Below are 19,063 nucleotides of genomic sequence, written 5' to 3'. Positions count from 1 at the left end.
AAGTCTTAAGTTATCTTCTGTCTTACAATGTAGACCTGTATTTGATCCAGAGACGATTTTTAGCTCGGATGGCTGACTTTGCTTCATGACTCAATTTACGGTTTTGAGGTTTGTTGTAGTTACTCCCCTTACTCACTGGTATAAATTTCCCTATAATGTTGTTAAATTGAACAGTAAGGGAATTCTTAGCTACATTAGCATCTTGGGTTGAGTCTAAGCGATGACAGTCTCTCTTGGCGAGGTTAATTTTTATCTCTGTGTACTGACCCTTGAAGAAATTTCGATGGGTTGAAGTTTGGTTGTCTAGTGGCGCTTTCTTGTACATTTGTAAGCAATCACGTCTAAACTGGAGACTTAGATGGTCACTTTTTCCCAGTCCTCATACATGAAATATGTTTCGTATCATATCTTCTTCGTTGCTAAAAATGAGGTCTAATGAAGATGCGGGAGTTTGTGTTTCTCGGTAACGTGTTGGGGGTTGGGTCCTCAAAGGCAAAGGTCCTCAATATTTTGTAACGCCCCCCCTCCTGCCGCCGCACCTTCAGGAGGAGATTAATTCAACTCCCCACCATATATATGCTTTATGTACATTTTTCATATATCATTAAATTTAATCATTGTACACATATATTATAGACAGTGGGGTCGCTAAAAGGAAATTAACGAATACGCAAATTGGCCAAATTAGCGTGTGAGCGTCGAAGGCGCGAGGTTTTGGTGTTTTAGGGGTCTGAGGGTGAACCCCGAGAAAAAATATTGTAATTTAGAATGGCTGAGATGAGTTTTACAATGTATTTTGATGATTTTGCGAGCGCCCGAAAGCGCGAGATTTTGGTGTTTGGGGGGTCCGGGGCCTCCCCCGGGAAAAATATTACGATTTAGAATAGCGCGAGATTTTGGTGGGGGGGGGGGGGGGGGTGCGGGGGTCTCCCCCGGAAAAAAAATACGTTTTACAATGGCTTAGATGAGTTTTACGATGCATTTTGATGAATTTGCGAGCGCCTAAAGGCGCGAGAATTTGGTGTTTGGGGGGGGGGGGCGAAAAAATTACGATTTAGAATGACCGAGATGAGTTTTACGATGTATTTTAATGATTATAAAGCGTTCTTAACATGGTAATTTTTCGATTTATAGCTATCTGCATTTAGAAATGATAAAATTATGCAACCCTACTCGATCTGAATATACCGGCTTCACACCATCGGTACATTGTTGTGTAACATAAAAAAAATGAATTAATTGTCTCGCTAAGACATATATTTAAGAGCATTTTTTAAATAGTACATAGAATCCCTTGATGGACATTTTAGTCTAGTTCGTGTGTATTGAATTTTTACTATTTAAGGTTTGACATTATGTGCTTGAACGTTTTAGGAAATGCGCCGCGCAGCGGAAAATTTTCTAGAATGAAGCATGAGGGGGGGGGGGGGAAAAAGACATGTTTGCCCCCCCCCCCCGTCCTGGGGAACAGAGATTTACTGAGATTGTAGTATATTCTTGAAAAGGTATGTGCTGATCAGTTTTTTCAGCATTCGGTGTATCTCTGGTGTAGATTACTACTCCTCTGTGATTAACTGCTGAGATATTAGTTGTGTAGTTTCCCAGATGATAGGAATCCTCGTCGAGATGAAGGCATGTTTGTTTTGGAAAACTTTCAGTTAAACAAATGATATCTGGCTTGTCATTTTCTATAATTTCGAATAGTTCCAGTTTCTTGTCCGATGACAGGGTGTCAAAGAGGTCAAGGGGTGCAAATTCATGTTTTCATTTTTAAAGTCTCAATTAATAAAAATTAAGTAGAAAAAATATGGTTGCAGTTTTCATCCAAGATGCAAATTTGTTTTATATGTCATAATGACATACTTCTACTCATAGCTGAAGTCAATTCTTCATCCTATAACAATCTTAGGTAAAATATGCCACAGCGATTTATTCGATATTATTATTAGAATATACCTTAGAACGATAGAACATGTACGTTCTACGAGAGCTAGAATAGGATCGTTACTTACATGTAACGTGTTTTTTTGTTTTTTTCTCTTAACTTTATTTTTCATGGATTTATGTATTTATAGTGTGTAGTCCTTCCTGAATGATATATATGTACTTCCTGTCAACGGTTGGTAACTATGTCACCACTAGAGTGTATATACCTAATGTAATTGTTGAACTCTGGTTGGATTGTGTGCTTGTTTGAAACTATATTTCAATTTGCATTTTTTTTTCAATTTTGTGAGCAGTAACATGATGCCAATCGACATGTTTTGAAGAAATTGTTTAAATTTGGTTCCAAACTTAGCGTGAAAAAAACCATAACACATCAATTTTTTCCACTCCACATTTATTGAAATATACAATATTACGGAGTATACATTAAAATGTAGACATTTAATACCCCATTAAAAATTTGTAAAAAAGTGATATTAATACCCAAATAAAACTTTAAAGATATTATCTAAACTGTCAATAATCAGTTTTTATTCCAAACGTTTTTCAAGGACGTCATTTTAAAATAATGAAAAATTAAAAACAAATGGATAGAAATATATGATACAACTAAATTATTTTAAAGATACTTTTTTAAACAATAATGTAGCATCAAAACTAATCTTTCACAATTTATGTATCAAATACAATGTATAACACTTGAACATTTAATTGCATAAAATTACGAGAAGTTGCAAGTTACAGTTTGAAATGCATAATTTTAGTACAGTTGTCTATACGGCAAGCAATAGTGGCTGTGTTTTGTAGGGTACACATTTATATAGTAGACAAAAATACTTTAACGGCAATTGGTTTTTTCGTATATAGAATAATCATTTGACCTGTTCAATAGGCAGTAGTCCGCTTAACCTACCTATATGATAAGGCTTTTTGGCCTTATATATTTTAGGCATTTATAAAAAAAAAACCTAATAATATAGGCAGGTTTAGCAAACTAAATAGGGAGCTGCAGGCAAGGCTTCATTCTTATTTATCAGAGTTACAGGTAAATATTAGCTTTACACTGAGAAAAGAAAACTATTTTAGTGATAAGATAATACATGTATGTCATGTCTGAAAAATATAGTGTGCATGGCAGGAATTTGTTTATTGAATTTTTCCGTCTTTGAATATTACAGAGTTAATGGCCGAACCTAACATATCAATTAACTATTCCAAAGCTTCAAACCTAGGCTGCCATCAGACATCTGTCAGTCCAATGACCACAGGAATTGAGACGCTAATCTATGCATATTATTTGAAATATAATAACTTTAAAACACTGTAGTTTGTCTGGGAATTTATGCTAAACCCCTGAAATCATTGTAGTATCAATAATAAATATGCATTACGCTCCTTTCCTCGGTAAACACAACATTGCAAGAATGAAAAGCATATAGATTAACAAGGTAATGTTCATAGACCTCATAAATGGGACTGTCATTGAACTTCAGATATCTCTTAATTGAAGGAAAAAGACAATTATTTCTTTGAAATTTACATACAAAAATATTATAAAAAAAAAAGTCAAAAAAGCATAGCTACAAGTTTAACAGTTGATATTTGCTAAGTTAAAAAGTAGTTATTAGTATAATAATAAAAAAAGGTTTTATAAACAAAAACAACCATTTCATGACAACATCAGTGGATAGCATCAGGTCTGTATGCATTTCAGAGTTATGTACCCCTGATAATGGGAGTTGTCATTCCTCATGTCAACCAATGTCATCAACAAACATTGGCTGAACCCTGAACAATAACAGAATATGTTATAACCTGCACTAATAATACATATAAATTAGCCGAAGCTATAACAAACAAATTACAAAATATCGGATCCAATAAAATAAAATTCATATAAATCCTTAAAGGGTACCTTTAATACAATAAAATGACCAAAATGTTAAAAAGTTTTGTAAGAACTAAAAAATATAATGAAGGACTAAACAGCCGTAATTTCCAAATTCTGTTGTTTTTAAAACTTCAAAATTTTATCTGCTCCTTTGAGCAAACCATTTTGGAACCCCATAAGTTTCAGTGAGAAAATCAGTGTTATCACATAAATTTATGATGCATAAACAAATATGTATATAACTTTCAACAACAAATGTCATCTGATCAATCAAACCTGCTAGGGGCGGGTAACTCTATATAATCCAAAGGCAGAACAAATGCATTGTACAATGTATAACTATTTCTATAAACAATAATGAAATATACAACCTCTCTAACAAACAAATATATCCTGTGTGTAAAGATATGGGACAACTTCTACTTCATTAATACTAGTATAAGTATATAACATTCACAGTATATATAGTCTATAAACAATATAATTATACCAACACTACAATACCTGATAATTACAATACTTCATGAACATAGGTAGATATTGATTTCTTTTCTACAATTATATCTGATCAAATAGTCATTAAAACCCTTTAAGATTGTTAATCATTTCATTTATTGATCTACATGTAGATTTTCATTCGGCATAAAGTGTAAGTTATAAGTTGTTATCATTCAATGATGCTAAAACTTCTCTGTTACATATAAAATAAAGAATGGAAACACTTACCTTAATGAAGCACAGGCTCCAGAGAAATGATTAACCATCTAAATGTAGAAGGACCTACTTTCAAAGGCACATCTTATATCCCAAGTTAGTATGATGGGCCCGGGGATCAATACTAACAATGCATGGTCCACACATATATATAGAAGACTAAAACAAAAGGGGCCATCATATTTGTACTGGCTGGTCATCAACATTATATATAAATGGTTGATTTGTCTTTAGAATTCCTACCATAGTTTAAACCTATCAAACATATGGAGCAGAATACTTCAGTCTGTACAATACTGATACATACAGTATATGTGGATTATGTATATCATATAATTATATATACCGTATTTGACCCAATAAGCGCCCAGCGCATTTAGAAAATTAAGAAAATGACAAGATGGTTACTAAGAAGAAATTATTGCAAAAACAAAAATGCAAACCTTTATAGTTTTTGATAGTTTTAGTCTTTATTTACGCCCGAGCAATTGAAATTGAGGAATCAAAAGGCGGAGGGGCGCTAATAGGGATATGGGCGCTTATTGGATCGAATACGGTAATGATAATAATAACATCTTCATACCACCACACATAGATGTTCAGCACACTAGAGGATCCGTGGCTGAAGTAATTACAGTATATTGTACATTGTTACAACACAGAGTTTTAACATACAGGTACTCATTGTACTCTCCATACAACTCAGTAATATGTAGGTGTCTGTATGTCCTTTGTTCATAATACTAACTTGATTTGCTGTCTCCTATAACAAGACTCGAGAAAACACTTGTAAGTCTGGCTATACTGTAAGGATTGAAATGTAGGCCTCTGTTAATGCTGTTATTTAACTATACATGACATGATCTAGTACACTATTACTCAATTATTATAAGAACTTATTTCCAGAAATAGAGCTCATTACCTGAAATAGCCTAAATCTAAGTTTGAATTTGCCACAGATGATGCCATATAAAAAGTGACATCAATGATTGAGGAGTCGGATCCTAGTAGCTCCTCATATTAGTCATGATCAGACCCACATATACTCCGACAATGATCATGGACACAATAATACTGGCAACACCAGCGAAAATGGCGATGTTGGAAAATCGCCTGGCCGAGTCTGAAAGCTCTCTCGCCCGCTGAAAGTCACCTCTTGCATAAGCATTTTTTGCCTGAAAAATTACATAATGTGTTTAAAATGAAATGTTTCTACAATAACACATACAAGAGACATTTTGTACCTGTGTTACTCATCAGCGATTATAACATAATGAATTATTTTCAATAAAGACAACAAGAAATTAAAATAAATTATATAATACACATCTCCTTTTCACTAGAACTTATTAAAAGATTTTTCATATAAACATGTATAACCCCTAAATCCTGTATATACAAATATAACTTCTAAGTCGTCCCAAAGTCATTTATTTCAGGAAACTATAGAAAGATGAAGGTAGATCAAGTATAAAGAATGCACACTTGTTATTCAAATTATGTTTTTTATTTTTAAATCCAACTGGATTTTATCTAATGTTGAAAATTACGTAAGGTGGGACAAATATGGCAAATTATCACTTCATGATCTTACAGTAACATCAACATTTTAGAGTTATACACATCTTACCTCACTGGCTTTCATGATGGCAAATATTCCCACTGGCCAGAAACAGCAGACCGTGGTGAAGATAGCCCTGGTCATGTAATCAGGTGGAGGGGGTTCTGAGAAGGTCTGGGGTGGGGGCACTACGTGGATCTGGTGGCAAGGGGAAATAAAATTTATTACATTTTTCAGAGTGAAATATCAGGTTTTATGGTGAAAATATATGTGACACCTAGTATTTTTTTTTTGATATTTACATTCAATATTGACCAATCAGAACACAACATCTACATGCAGAGAAAATATCATTTTGGCGGGATTTTTTTTAAAATACCAAACCAAATTATAATATTACGTGCATCTTTCCTATAACTTTTTTTTTATTTTAGAGCATAAATGTGTTGCATAAGATTATCTTTAGTTATTCTTTTCTAGAAATTTGTGCTTCATGTATGTGTGGAACTAACATGTACACATCAGTTGGACTAGTTTAGACCTCAGATAGAGACGTAAAAATATAATAAGAGGCCCATGGGCCTTAACGGTCATCTGGCTGCTGGCATAATACACGTACAATACCTCAAAGAATATAGTAGTGGCAATACAACAGAGCTCTTTTAAAGTTATATTTCATGCAAATTACACTATGAGGATTTGTTGCATAAACATTTGATATTTGAACATGGACATGTAACTTGGTGATTCAGCTCCCCAAAAGCATATGTCTGGCTATAAGACAGCCGAAATCTAGGGATCATATATTGCTGATGAGGTAACTAGCGTAAGCGCACATGTGTTTGTTTACGTTTTTCCTTCAGGCTAATATGAGCAAATCATGTTGGTAATAGGGATATGTCTACAGAGTGAGTATTTGAAACATTTAATTCACACATTGCCATAAAATATTGTGTGTATCAAATATTGTAATTTACACGGAGGTCGGCCATATTTTTTGTTTATGAAAAATTGTTGACATTTTCTCTTGGTTTCACAACTCTCGTGTTACTTCAAAATTGTGGAAATGATGTTCAGAAGAGTTTGGAATGATTCTGAATCTTTGGAGCCTATTTTCTCCTGTATACGATAAAAAGACTTTTTATTTTTATTAAAAAAAATACTTCCAGTGCTTCAACTTTATAAAATGTAGTAAAATTAGAAAGTTTTAACCTCAGATAGACAGTGAAAAATTTGTATATTAAACACTTAAACAGTTTTCACTATGACAAAAAAAAGCGAAGGTTATAATCATAAATCATACAACTTTATTAAAGAAGTTCAGGTTCTAATGAATTTGATGAATTAGACCATGAATGAAGGTTTCTTAATCCCTACCATCCTAAAAGTCCAGTATCCAGTCTCTAGGCCTCTTAGTTATTGACAAGAAGTTGTTTATAGATTTTAGCCTATTTGATCCCTGTGAACTTGAATGAAATTCAAGGTCATTCATTTGAACAAACTTGGTAGACCTTTATCCCAGCATGCCGCAGCTCCAATATCAGGTCTGTGATCTTGAATGAAGATCGAGGTCATTCATTAATTTGAACAAACTTCATCTCAGCATGACACAGCCCGGTATGAGTACCCTGGGCATTTCAGTTCTTGAGAAGTAGTCGTTAAAAGATTTTAGCTTTTTTGACCCCTGTGACCTTGAATGAAAATCAAGTTCATTCATTTTAACAAACTTAGTGGCCCTCTATACAAGCATGCCGCAGGCCCAATATCGGGTCTGTAGGCCTCGCTTAGTTATTCACGAAAAGCTGTTTACGATTTTAGCCTGTTTGACCCCTGTGACCTTGAATGAAGGTTAGGGTCATTCATTTGAACATACTTGGTAGCCCTTCATCCCAGCATGCAGCAGGCCCAATAAAGTACCCTTGGCCTTTCAGTTCTTGAGAAGTTGTTTAAAGATTTTGGCCTATTTGACCCCTGTGACATTGCATGAAGGTCGAGGTCATTCATTCGAACAAACTTAGTAGCCCTTCATCCCAGCATGTCACAGGTCCAACACTAGGTCTCTAGACCTCTTAGTTATTCACAAGTTGTTTAAAGATTTTAGCCTTTTTGACCCCTGTGATCTTGAATAAAGGTATTATGATTAAAATACAGATCCTTATAACCACTCCATTCAATAGAGGATCTGACAAAATTTCATAAGGGGTCATGTTCGGATAACTTTTATACCAGCTTTACTTGTGATCACATGCATTTCTACACATTGCTACATTCATTGTAAACGTCATTTCATCCTATTTCACATATACATTTAGCTATGTTGTACTATTTGTGTGAGATGACTATATGCATGAAAATAATTCTGACAGCTTTTCCAACTATTTTGTCCCCTGAAATTCACATTCAAGATTCTGATGGTAGCAAATTGATTTCCATTTCTAAAGGTCATCCGAACATGACCCCTTATGGGATGTTGTCAGATCCCCTATTGAACGGAGTGGTTATAAGGATCTGATTGGATTAGAGGTCAAGGTCATTCATTTGAAAAAAAACTTGGAAGCCCTTCATCCCAGCATGCTACAGGGCAAATATCAGTACTCTGGGCTTTTCGGTTATTGAGAAGAAGTTGTTTAACTAAAAAGTTTAGGCAGGAGGCACGTCGGCGGACGATGCATGATGACAACAGGCCTAGGTCATCCTGACCTTTTGGGTCTAATAAATAGAAAATTCCTGTTTCTTGATGAATATATTGCTGTTACCGGTATCCATTAAGAAACAAGGAATATTCTCTATATCTTTGTTTACCTGTGTTTGTCCAGCCGCCATCTGAGGTTGGAAATGTGGATGATCACCTTGATACATTGGGGCTCCCGATGGAGGTCCATATGACTGCTGTTGTGGCACTGCATTATAACCTGGTGGTGTGGGCTGCCCATACTGGGGTGGATAGGCATATCCTGGCGCTGCAAGCAAGTGCATTTAGATCTATTAGAGATGTAACGTTATCAGCAGGCTGGGCAAGTACAAAAGGCAATTACAAGTTGAATATTAAATAAATAATAATTTTTTTCTATGTTTTCATACTAAATCCGGCTTTCTGATTATCAATTTTCATGCCGAAAATGTTACATTCTAAACACAGCTGAGGAGACCCCGAATGGAGCTCTGTTAGATCTTGTATTGGAACCTAACGTAGAGTATTGTAGTAGAGCAGAATTACAAGTCTAATTTTAATTAGATTGTTTGTATACCGATATCATAATATGTTCTTCGCCAGCCAGTATACGCAGTGAAAAATGGTTATTTTTGCTCATGTTCCTATGGAATACTATAGGATATGTTGCTTTTAACCAGGGTATCAATCTATTCTACATTGTGTTTCCACTTTTGTCTAAAAATCCTTCGTTTTAAGCATATTTGTTTCGCACACTGACACAATTTACCGAAAACCTTTCATGAAGTCCCCACTCTCCACCTTAATGTACCTTCAGTATTTTGATTTTGAGAAGTCAAAGTGGGTGGATTAGCATTAATCTTTTGAAGTGCATCAAAAGGAAGCCTGTCTTGGCTTGTAAAGATGCCTCTTGAATGTCATGGCTCGTAGTAGATATGGTTGTCCCTTAGTGGATAACTTCTCTACTTATAGATACTTCTTCCGGTGTGACGTATATATACATTAGCATCCTAATTTGTTAACCTAATATTGATAGTTCTTCTCATATTTTTTTTTTTTTTTTTTTGATAAAATATATAGACACTATGCCTCACTTGTAGCTAAAATATATTGGTACCTTAGATGCACTTGATCGAACTTGTCCTTTCGTTACTTATATGAGAAAAAAGTAAACGAAAAAAATATTTACATAATTTCGATAAGGGGATATTGAACCGTTAATTGTCTCTTGGTCAATATTTAGCACATATGATCCTGTACATAATGTAATGATGGTTAGAATTAATTGGGATGGTCCTACCAATAATTTATTAGACAGATATTGAGTCTTTCCAATGGTTGTTTAGGGGATATTGAACCGTTAAATGTCTCTTGGTCCATATTAACCACATTTTGATCCTTTACATATTAAAATGATGGTGTGAATTTATTGGGATGGTCTTTCCAATGATTGTTTAGGCGGCTTTTGAAACTATTGGTCGTTGGCGCCGATACAACTGATTCTGGTAGTGAGTTCCATTGTGTAATGACTCTGTTACTGAACACATTTTTGCTGGTATTAAGTCTAACTTGTCTCTTGTATAGTTTTTTTGAGTGTCCTCTGGTAGATCCATATCGTGCGAAGGAAAACATTCTTTGATGGTCTACAATATCTATATTGTTGATGATTTTGAACACCTCCACCATGTCTAATCTAATCCTCCTGTACTCTAGAGTTGGTAGGCCGAGACGTTTTAGTCGTTCACTATACGGCAAGTCTTGCAATGAGTTCACTCGTTTGGTTGCCCTTCTTTGGACGTTTTCTATGGCAACTTTGTCCTTTACAAACTGTGGTGACCAAACTGTAGAGGCATACTCAAGATGAGGCCGGACTAACGTCTTGTAAAGGGTTAAGAACATTTGCGTGTCCATAAATGTGAAAGTTCTGAAGATTATGCCAAGTACTTTGTTTCCTTTTGATACTACACTGCAGACATGGTAACTAAAGTTCAATTTCACATCAAAATGAACTCCTAAGTCTTTTTCTTGATCTACTTTTTCGATTTCTGACGTTGTTCCAGACTGTGTTAAACTGTAGGAGGAGTGTCTTGTAGTACGTCCTATCTCCATATGTTTACATTTTGTATTGTTGAGCGTCATCAGCCACTGTTCAGTCCAAGCTGTGATTTTATTGATGCTGTTTTGGAGAGCTTGTTGCTCCTCAGGACTTGATATGGAAGAGTAAAGTTTTGTATCGTCAGCAAACAGTTTCACCACACAATCTACTACGTCTGGCATATCGTTCACAAAAATAAGGAAGAGAACTGGTCCTAGGACACTGCCCTGCGGGACTCCACTTGTTACGGGTAGTAGGTTTGATTCGCTTCCGTTGATGACTACACGTTGTGTCATGTTAGTGAGGAAGTTTTTAATCCATTTCAGAACTAAACCTCTAATGCCATAATGGTAAAGTTTATTTAGTAGAAGGCGGTGTGACACTTTATCGAAGGCCTTACAGAAGTCGAGATAAATAACATCAGTATTGCCTCCCTTGTCCATGATCTCCGTCCAGTCTTCTACAGCCTCCAGAAGTTGGGTCGTACACGAGTGACCAGATCTGAAACCGTGTTGGTGCTTCGAGAACAGTTGTTCGCGGTCCATGTGTTCAATGATACTGTTTCGAACAATACGTTGTAGGACTTTACAAGGGACTGATGTAAGGCTTATTGGCCTATAATTGCCTGGTGACTTTTTAGATCCCTTTTTAAAAATCGGACACACGTTTGCTGTTTTCCACGAGTCAGGTAATTTACTTTGTTGAATTGACTTGTTGAACACTATTGACAAGGGGTTTGCGATTGCATCAGCTGTTTCAAAAATAAGTTTCGGATGGATTCCATCAGGTCCTGGCGCTTTCATTGGGTCTAGTTTCTTTATTGCTTTGACTACCATTTCAGATGTGACAGAGATTGAATCAAGAACATATTGGAAATTTATTTCTTGGAGTTCAGGTAGTTCAGCATTGGCGTCTTCCACGAATACACTTGCAAAGTACTCATTGAAGGTGTCAGCAGTTTCCTGGTCAGTCTTGGTCAGTTCCCCATTAGATTTCTCCAGTGAATTTATAACAGTGGAAGTTTTTATTTTGGATCTTACGTACTTCCAGAAGAGTTTTGGGTTTGTTTTTATTCTACTGGCTAGGTCTTTCTCATAGTTGTATTTGGAGCGTCTTATAACTGATGTTGTCGTGTTTCTCGCTTCCTTGTATTTATTGAAGTTTGTTGCTGTTTTACAGTGTTGGTATTTTTTCCAAAGTCTACTTTTTTTGCGAATTGCATCACGAGAAGTCTTGTCGATGTAGTGCTTCCTGTAGGATTTTGCCCGGGATGCCCTGCTCACTGGTACATGTAATTTAATACTGTTATTAATAAGGACAGCAAGAGAATCCCAAGCCTCAACTACTCCTGGAATATTTTCGAGGTCGACTAGATTTACTTCAGTTAAGTGCGCTGAAATATCTTTATAATCACCTTTATGAAAATTGAGCTTGTTATCTGAGCGGTTGTTTGGTGTTTGTTGGCAATATACAATGGTCTTGAATGTTAACACTAGGTGGTCGCTTTTGCCTAGGCTTTGATTATAGGTCAAGTCTTCTATCATGTTTTCCTCATTGGAGAACACAAGGTCAAGTAGATTTGGAGTTTGACCCTCTCTGTACCTGGTCGGTTCCTTAACATGTTGATAAAAAAAACAGTCTCTTATCGTTTCGAGGAATTTAGATGATTGATGCTCAATGCTTGCTGAATACGACTGATTGATCCAGTCAATTTCCTTGTGATTAAAATCACCCACAATTACTTTGTGCGACGCTGGTGTGTTAAAAACTGCTTTGATGACGTTGTTAATTTTTGTGTTATCCTCATTCGCGCTGTTAGGGCTACGATACATACAGCAGATGATCAAGATGTCTCGGTCGCGTAGTTTGATAGAACATGTAACATAGTCACTGCAGTTGGTGTTTAGGCAGACTTTTCCAGAGTCAAATATGTTTTTAACATAGATCACTACTCCTCGTTTATTTTCATCACTAAAGAAGGCATGGTAGTTTACTAGTTCATATATCGAGTTGCTTAACGGGTAAACACTCATCTTGGGGAGAATTTCAGTCAAACAGATAAGGTCAGGTTGTTCTCTTTCAACATATTCCTCAAGTTCGAACTTTTTGGTTGGTGTAAGAGTATCGACATTGGAATAATAGACTTTTAGGTTGTTCGGATTTTGCAGGACTGGCTCTGGTATTTTTAGGGAACTTGACTGCGAGTTAAAACAACTATCCTAGCTCCTGGATAGTTCTGGAGAGGTTGGGGATGTTTGTTGTCTTTGAGAATTTTCCACGTCACCAATTGTTACATTGAGGTAAGATTCCTGTGATGGAATCGCGTAAGGCAGTGTCTCATTATCCTTACTGTCATCGATTGAATGCTGACTAACATCCATTTCATCCTCTGAGTCTGATTTTCTTATAGGACTAATTGTTAACGATCCATTGTTGACGTTTGGGAATTGTGTTAGAGGCGGGAGTCTTTGTTGTTTACTAGTCGATACTAGACTTACTCCGATTCCGACAGGGGGTGCTGTGGTGAGGCAGTCCCCGAACAGCAGGTTTTCCCCCTGTTTGATGGAGGATCGATTTGTGCTTGATCTTGTATTCAACACATTAGGGTGGCCTGTGTTGAGGCAGTCCCCGGACATCAGGTCACCCTGTTGGTTGGTTCTTACAATTTCAGGCATCAGCATAGTTTCACGTTGTTGTTCACGGCGAGGTATTTGTTTGTGCCGAGCACCTTGAGACGGATCAAGTGGCAGCGGTTGAGGTAGTACGCGAGTCAGTGAGATGTTCGCTTTCATTTGATTCTTACCAGAGTATTGGCCTGAAGTGTTATTGTTACCGTTGATGGTATTAGTGGTGTGCGGTATTATCGGTATACCGATATATCCAGGTTCATTTTGAAAACGATACGTATCGCAGTACGATTTAGTCGTATCGGTTCACTCGGAATCATTCGGGGATTTCCCGTATATGTCAGTGAAAATTTCGTTTTTGACGGGAAATATTTTTAAAATGAGAATTTGTATAAAAATTAAAACTAAAATATATATTTTAACAACATTTCAGACAAATGTACAGGTTATCATACGTAGATTATGATTGATCTTGTGCTTAGTAACGTTTCAAAATGGCGGCCTTCATAGGCACGAATGATAACCTCGTAAAAAATCCGAAGCAAAGGCGGTTGTATGGCAGCATTTTGGCCTTACAGTACGTAAAGGGGAAAGAAATAACGAGGAAAGCATCGCTGGATGTCGATTGTGTACGGCAATCGTTAAATGTAGTGGCGGAACAAGGAACCTGACGACTCAGTTGCGTCGCCATCACCCAGCTACTGAGTCCCGTCCAGTAGTAACGTTAAGTGTTTGCAAAACATCGAGCGGAAGTAACACAGACATTATCTCGCATTTTATAGATAAAAACAAGAATAAAAGTGATATATTGACAAAACATTTATTTCATACTCTTTTTAGGTGATTGACAGAAAAAAAACATGCAATTCTTATTATACAAAAATAATACCAAAATATCATGATATGTATCATAATACACTTATGATGTATCGTGATATATCGCGATACAAAATTTTCCGCGATACCCATCCCTAGATGGTATCCTTGGGGACACTATGATTGTTGCCCGGTTCAATGTTTCCGCGTAGTCTGTCTTTGAATTGTTCACGACGTTCTTGTCTCTGGGTTTCTGTAAGGTCACAAGTCAGGATGACTCTTTGCAGGCGTGGTTCTACCTTATGCTTTATATATCTAGCATTTTCGAGTAGGAATTTCCTTTGTAATTTACTGCCAAGTCCTATTATCAAGGGTCTGGTTTTTTCCACAGCAGGACGTCCTACCCTGTAGTTTGCTAAAATTTCCAGTGAGTCTAACCCTAAGGCACTTGCTATAAGAGCAACATCCCTTTCATCCATTTTTTTTGTTTCTCAAGTTGTTTTCATCACTCTTTTCTGGAACATTGAATAGTATTATATTTAGTTCTTTTTGTTTACGTTTTTCAAGCTCCTGACTCCTACTGTCTACAAGTTTGTTTAGGTTTTCCTTTAGTTCGGATAATATGTTCTCCTTTGATATGTTTATTTCTTCTCTCACAATCTCCCTTGTCCCAATATTGATGTTTTTAATTTGGGATTCAATTTGTTGTAGTCTCGAGTCGTTTGCTGCACAGATTTTGTGTAGCGAGTTATTCATCTCCTGTATAGACGGTTGTAGCCGTTTGCAGCTTCGACATGACCAAATCATATTAGCCGATTCGCCATTTTTTATACAGATGTACATATTGTCACTGATACCTGTGCATTTTTGGCAGAATAAGAGTTCACACCCATCACATGGAATATGTCGCGAATTTTCAGTGAGTTGATTATCGCACTTACCGCACATACTGAGTACATTGTCAATATTTCTCTTCTTACTACCTGCCCCTGAAGTCTCTGTGTTTGGGCCGGATATGCCTACACTATTCATGTTGTTGGTCTGTTTTATACCTCCTTGTTGGTGTTTAAGTAAACAGTTTATTTAAATTGAACAATTTTTTAAGAGAATTTCACATACCACTTTTTTTAGCCAATATCTTGACAGCATGTGGCCTGGGTGGATCCCATCTGTAAGCAGACTGTAGGCTATGGATTCGGTAGCATATGCACGATTGCTTTTACTATTTCTCAGCAAGTCTACAGATTAGCATTAATCTTTTGAAGGTATCCATAAATGGGTTTTTGACATTGATCAAATAGATACCGTGGATATATATATTATATATATATATATATATATATATATATATGAGAATAGAGCCCGGTAAGTTTCAGTTCATTTACGTCTAACGATACTGTAATGCCCTTAGTTTACTTCCAGGTTCATTTCTCGTTTGGGATTATTATACTATCGGCCATCCAGGCGTTAATAGAAACCATGAAGACAGTGGAGACGCGGCATTGATCAATGATGAGATATCCTATCAGAAGACATTCCTTACCTCCCTTTTCACCACTCATTCTGGTATATATAAGTAAATCCCAGAGACGCAAACAAATATTATTAGACGCTTTCACTGGCGTTTGGCAATTGTCGAGTTACTCCCCTTCACAAACCGGAAGTAGACATAGGTGGCGCCAAGATCTGCACTTTACGTCAAAACATTTTTCTTAGAAGAGGAGGAGCTCGTACATTATCCCGAGGCATTTATACGTCATCTGGATCTGACACTTTGAGTTTTGTAAGCCATTCAAAGTAGAGTCAACATGAGCAGTGAAAAAGGAGGTAAGACATGTATTCAGTGATAAAACGACAGTACGCGTTCACTGATCATGATTGAGACTAATCCAATAATATTACTGTAGACGTCGGTATCGAGAAACTTCTGATGGGCAATACCGACGTTAGACACGACGTATTGATCAAAAGTGTCTCATCGTGCTATACCTCTAACATAGTTGGAATAGATTGAGTCCTGAACAGTTTAAGTACTTCAACAATTTTCATGTAGGCCTTTTTGTATAGGACAAGTACTTTACGACGACACACTTTTGAAACATTTCTCCATGTCTAACGTTGTTTTAACGTTTGCTTCAAAAGCTAACCTTACGATACTCAGAACATAAAGGTTGACTTTTCATTTACATTACAGGATGTACATTATGTACTTCCGATGATCGTAACAGCGTAAGGTAATCCAATAGTGTCTAATATTGGGTTCACAGTAATTATTTTTATAATGCTCTATCTGAAAACCACAAAAATCCTGGAAAAAAAAAATCTGGATATTTTTAGCTTATATTGAAGACAATTCCTTACTAGTCACTATGGTATATGATATGATTGGATTATGGGCGAATTTTCTTTCATATCGAAAGTTGAATTATGAGGATTCATGTAAAAAATCTGTTAGTCGGAAAAGTACACGCTATTGTAGGAGGAGTGACCTCGTCTACCCAGGTTCTATTTGGGGTTCTGTGAAGCAATAACAACAGAAAATACATTCGAATGTTATTTATTATATACAAACATGTAGAAAGACACATAATATATATACATGACACAAAGCCCCGCTCATACAGTGTATGGCAAACTACAACATTGCACGTGCACACTACACCACTCACAGACACTCTACACATATAGCGACAACAACAGAGAGAGAGAGAGAAGAGTGAGTCTGCTCAGGCAGGAAAGCTTATACAGACTGCCGAAATAGAAGGAGACACGCTCTTTTATAGTTTCCCGGGCCAATGAAAGGATAGTTTAGAAACAACCAATAGAAACAAAGGATAGAATTGAAAGTGAAAGTAGAATATATATATAGATATGTCGCCCTTCCGGTAGCCACGTGCACATACACGACAATTCGTTACATAAAATAAGCATTCACAGGTAATTAAAGTATTTAACATTCTATAATATCACTCGCTCATATATACACTCATACTTCACCATGGCCATGGTCAACATACAAAAATATCGAAACTTCCACACACTTCCCTTTTCTTTTTAAGAAAAATCATAATTTTGATTAGTATTTTTCTTACAACAAATTATTCAATATCTACAACGAGGAATAATTCATAATACATATACACACCTTTCAATTCAAAACAGAAATCTTGGTTCTTAACATAATTCAAATGAATAAAAAAATCTTCATCCAAAAATTACACAAGCAATGGAGCTTCAAAGAAAATAACAAAAACATTTATAATCACAACATTTCCCATATTCATGCTCTAGCCTTCACGACAGAACATGCATTAACGACAGCAATAAAGCTTCCTTCGTTCTAAAAACTATATATACATGTATAATGATTACATTATATCCTCTTCTCCTTCTTTACATAAGGTTGAAACACTCCAATTTCATGAAAGCTGTAAAGTAAAACCTGAAATATCACAATACATAGATAAGGGACAACACACGACAAAGACATACACTATCACATTGACAATGTGTTTTGTGTACTCAAAATATCACTTTTTCTGCACCAGTCTAATATCAGATAAGTCAGGCTGCTTTCGTATTTACGCCTTCTATTTGAGGATTATAATTACTTTCAACTTCGACATAGTAACCTGACATCTGCAACAAAATACATGTTATCCCTTTACATAAAATGGTTTGCATACATCACTTAATAATAACTAATAACCCAAAATAGTTTAAATAAAAGCACAATGTCCTGGAAACATTTAATAAAAAAACAGTTTCTATTTCCTTCGCTTAGATTGCCTTATGTGTACATATTTTAACTGATCACCCGTTTGTTACACCATCTCTAACAACATCCCTTATCAACAATAATCTGGGTAGTAACACTCTGAATCAGTTTCCGGTATAGAAACAGTACCCTAAACTCTACTTGAGCGCATTAACTAGCAGGTTCCGTATAAAGTAATACCCTGTGGTCACCAAACTTCAGACTCTTCACTAAATCACCAAACTTTATTTCTCTCACGCCATTAGAGAAAATTGATACACAAGGTACCAAGTTTGAGCCCCTGAAGTATCACCACAATAGTTTCACACACGAAACTACGGTCACCAAACTTTAAAAAGAAATCTGCTTTGTCAAACACCACTAACTTACTACCAGATGCTGTTGTTAGCTTAACTCACCAGTTCTTTTAACTCAGGCATATACCTTCTCTCCATATATAAAATTGACTGCATAAGTCAACTAACGGAACAGACAATCCTGAGTCCACTAAAAAAACTAGCAACCAACCCATAAACACCATGACCAGCAAACAAACGACCTTTCACTCTATAAAAAGGAACTAACTAAATTAAAACCCTGACAACACTTGATATAATGTCTCTGACTATTTTTACAAAGTTTTAGCTCCCGGTTTAAATGAACACTCATAAGACACATGACCAAACTCACCACATATAAAACACTGTCGTTGAGAAAGTCTTTTAATATTCCTAGCCTTATGATTTCTATTCATAGAGTTCAATTTCCTGTTTAACTTCTGACACTCTCCTAATATTAAAGAAGCTAAATCTGACCCTGATTCATCTTTTACTACGGTTCTGATAGAGTCATTAGAAATAGCCTGGACAAAACTTGAAACTTCCGGTTTTGAATTTAGCGGCTTTTTTACTGTTAGAGTCTGCCCTATACGTCTCGAACTAAAAGATTCGAATTCCAAAGCAGCAGTAACCACCTCCTCTTAAC

At 36.1% G+C, this 19,063-nt stretch overlaps 1 protein-coding gene across 1 annotated transcript; it reads right to left on the bottom strand.

Moving 5' to 3' along the window:
• Positions 1 to 2,308: 2,308 nt before the first annotated feature.
• LOC138329207 (proline-rich transmembrane protein 1-like) lies at positions 2,309 to 16,000 on the bottom strand. Its single transcript, XM_069276028.1, has 4 exons — positions 15,866 to 16,000; positions 8,916 to 9,073; positions 6,183 to 6,311; positions 2,309 to 5,727 (listed from the first exon to the last, which is right to left on the bottom strand). The coding sequence occupies exons 1-4, from the start codon at positions 15,882 to 15,884 to the stop codon at positions 5,557 to 5,559; spliced, it is 477 nt and encodes a 158-aa protein (XP_069132129.1). The 5' UTR covers positions 15,885 to 16,000; the 3' UTR covers positions 2,309 to 5,556.
• Positions 16,001 to 19,063: the final 3,063 nt, after the last annotated feature.

Source organism: Argopecten irradians, chromosome 8, assembly GCF_041381155.1.
Source record: "Argopecten irradians isolate NY chromosome 8, Ai_NY, whole genome shotgun sequence".
Lineage (NCBI taxonomy): Eukaryota > Metazoa > Mollusca > Bivalvia > Pectinida > Pectinidae > Argopecten > Argopecten irradians.
Note: the sequence above shows the minus strand (reverse complement) of the source record. Positions and strands in the feature narration are given on the sequence as shown.

Bases quoted from the DNA above. Each gene is read 5' to 3' on its own strand.
- LOC138329207 (XM_069276028.1), bottom strand. The intron at 6,312-8,915 runs GTAAACAAAGAT...CCTTGCCACCAG, and splicing joins TGGCGGCTGGACAAACACAG to ATCCACGTAGTGCCCCCACC. The intron at 5,728-6,182 runs GTAAGATGTGTA...GTAATTTTTCAG, and splicing joins CCATCATGAAAGCCAGTGAG to GCAAAAAATGCTTATGCAAG.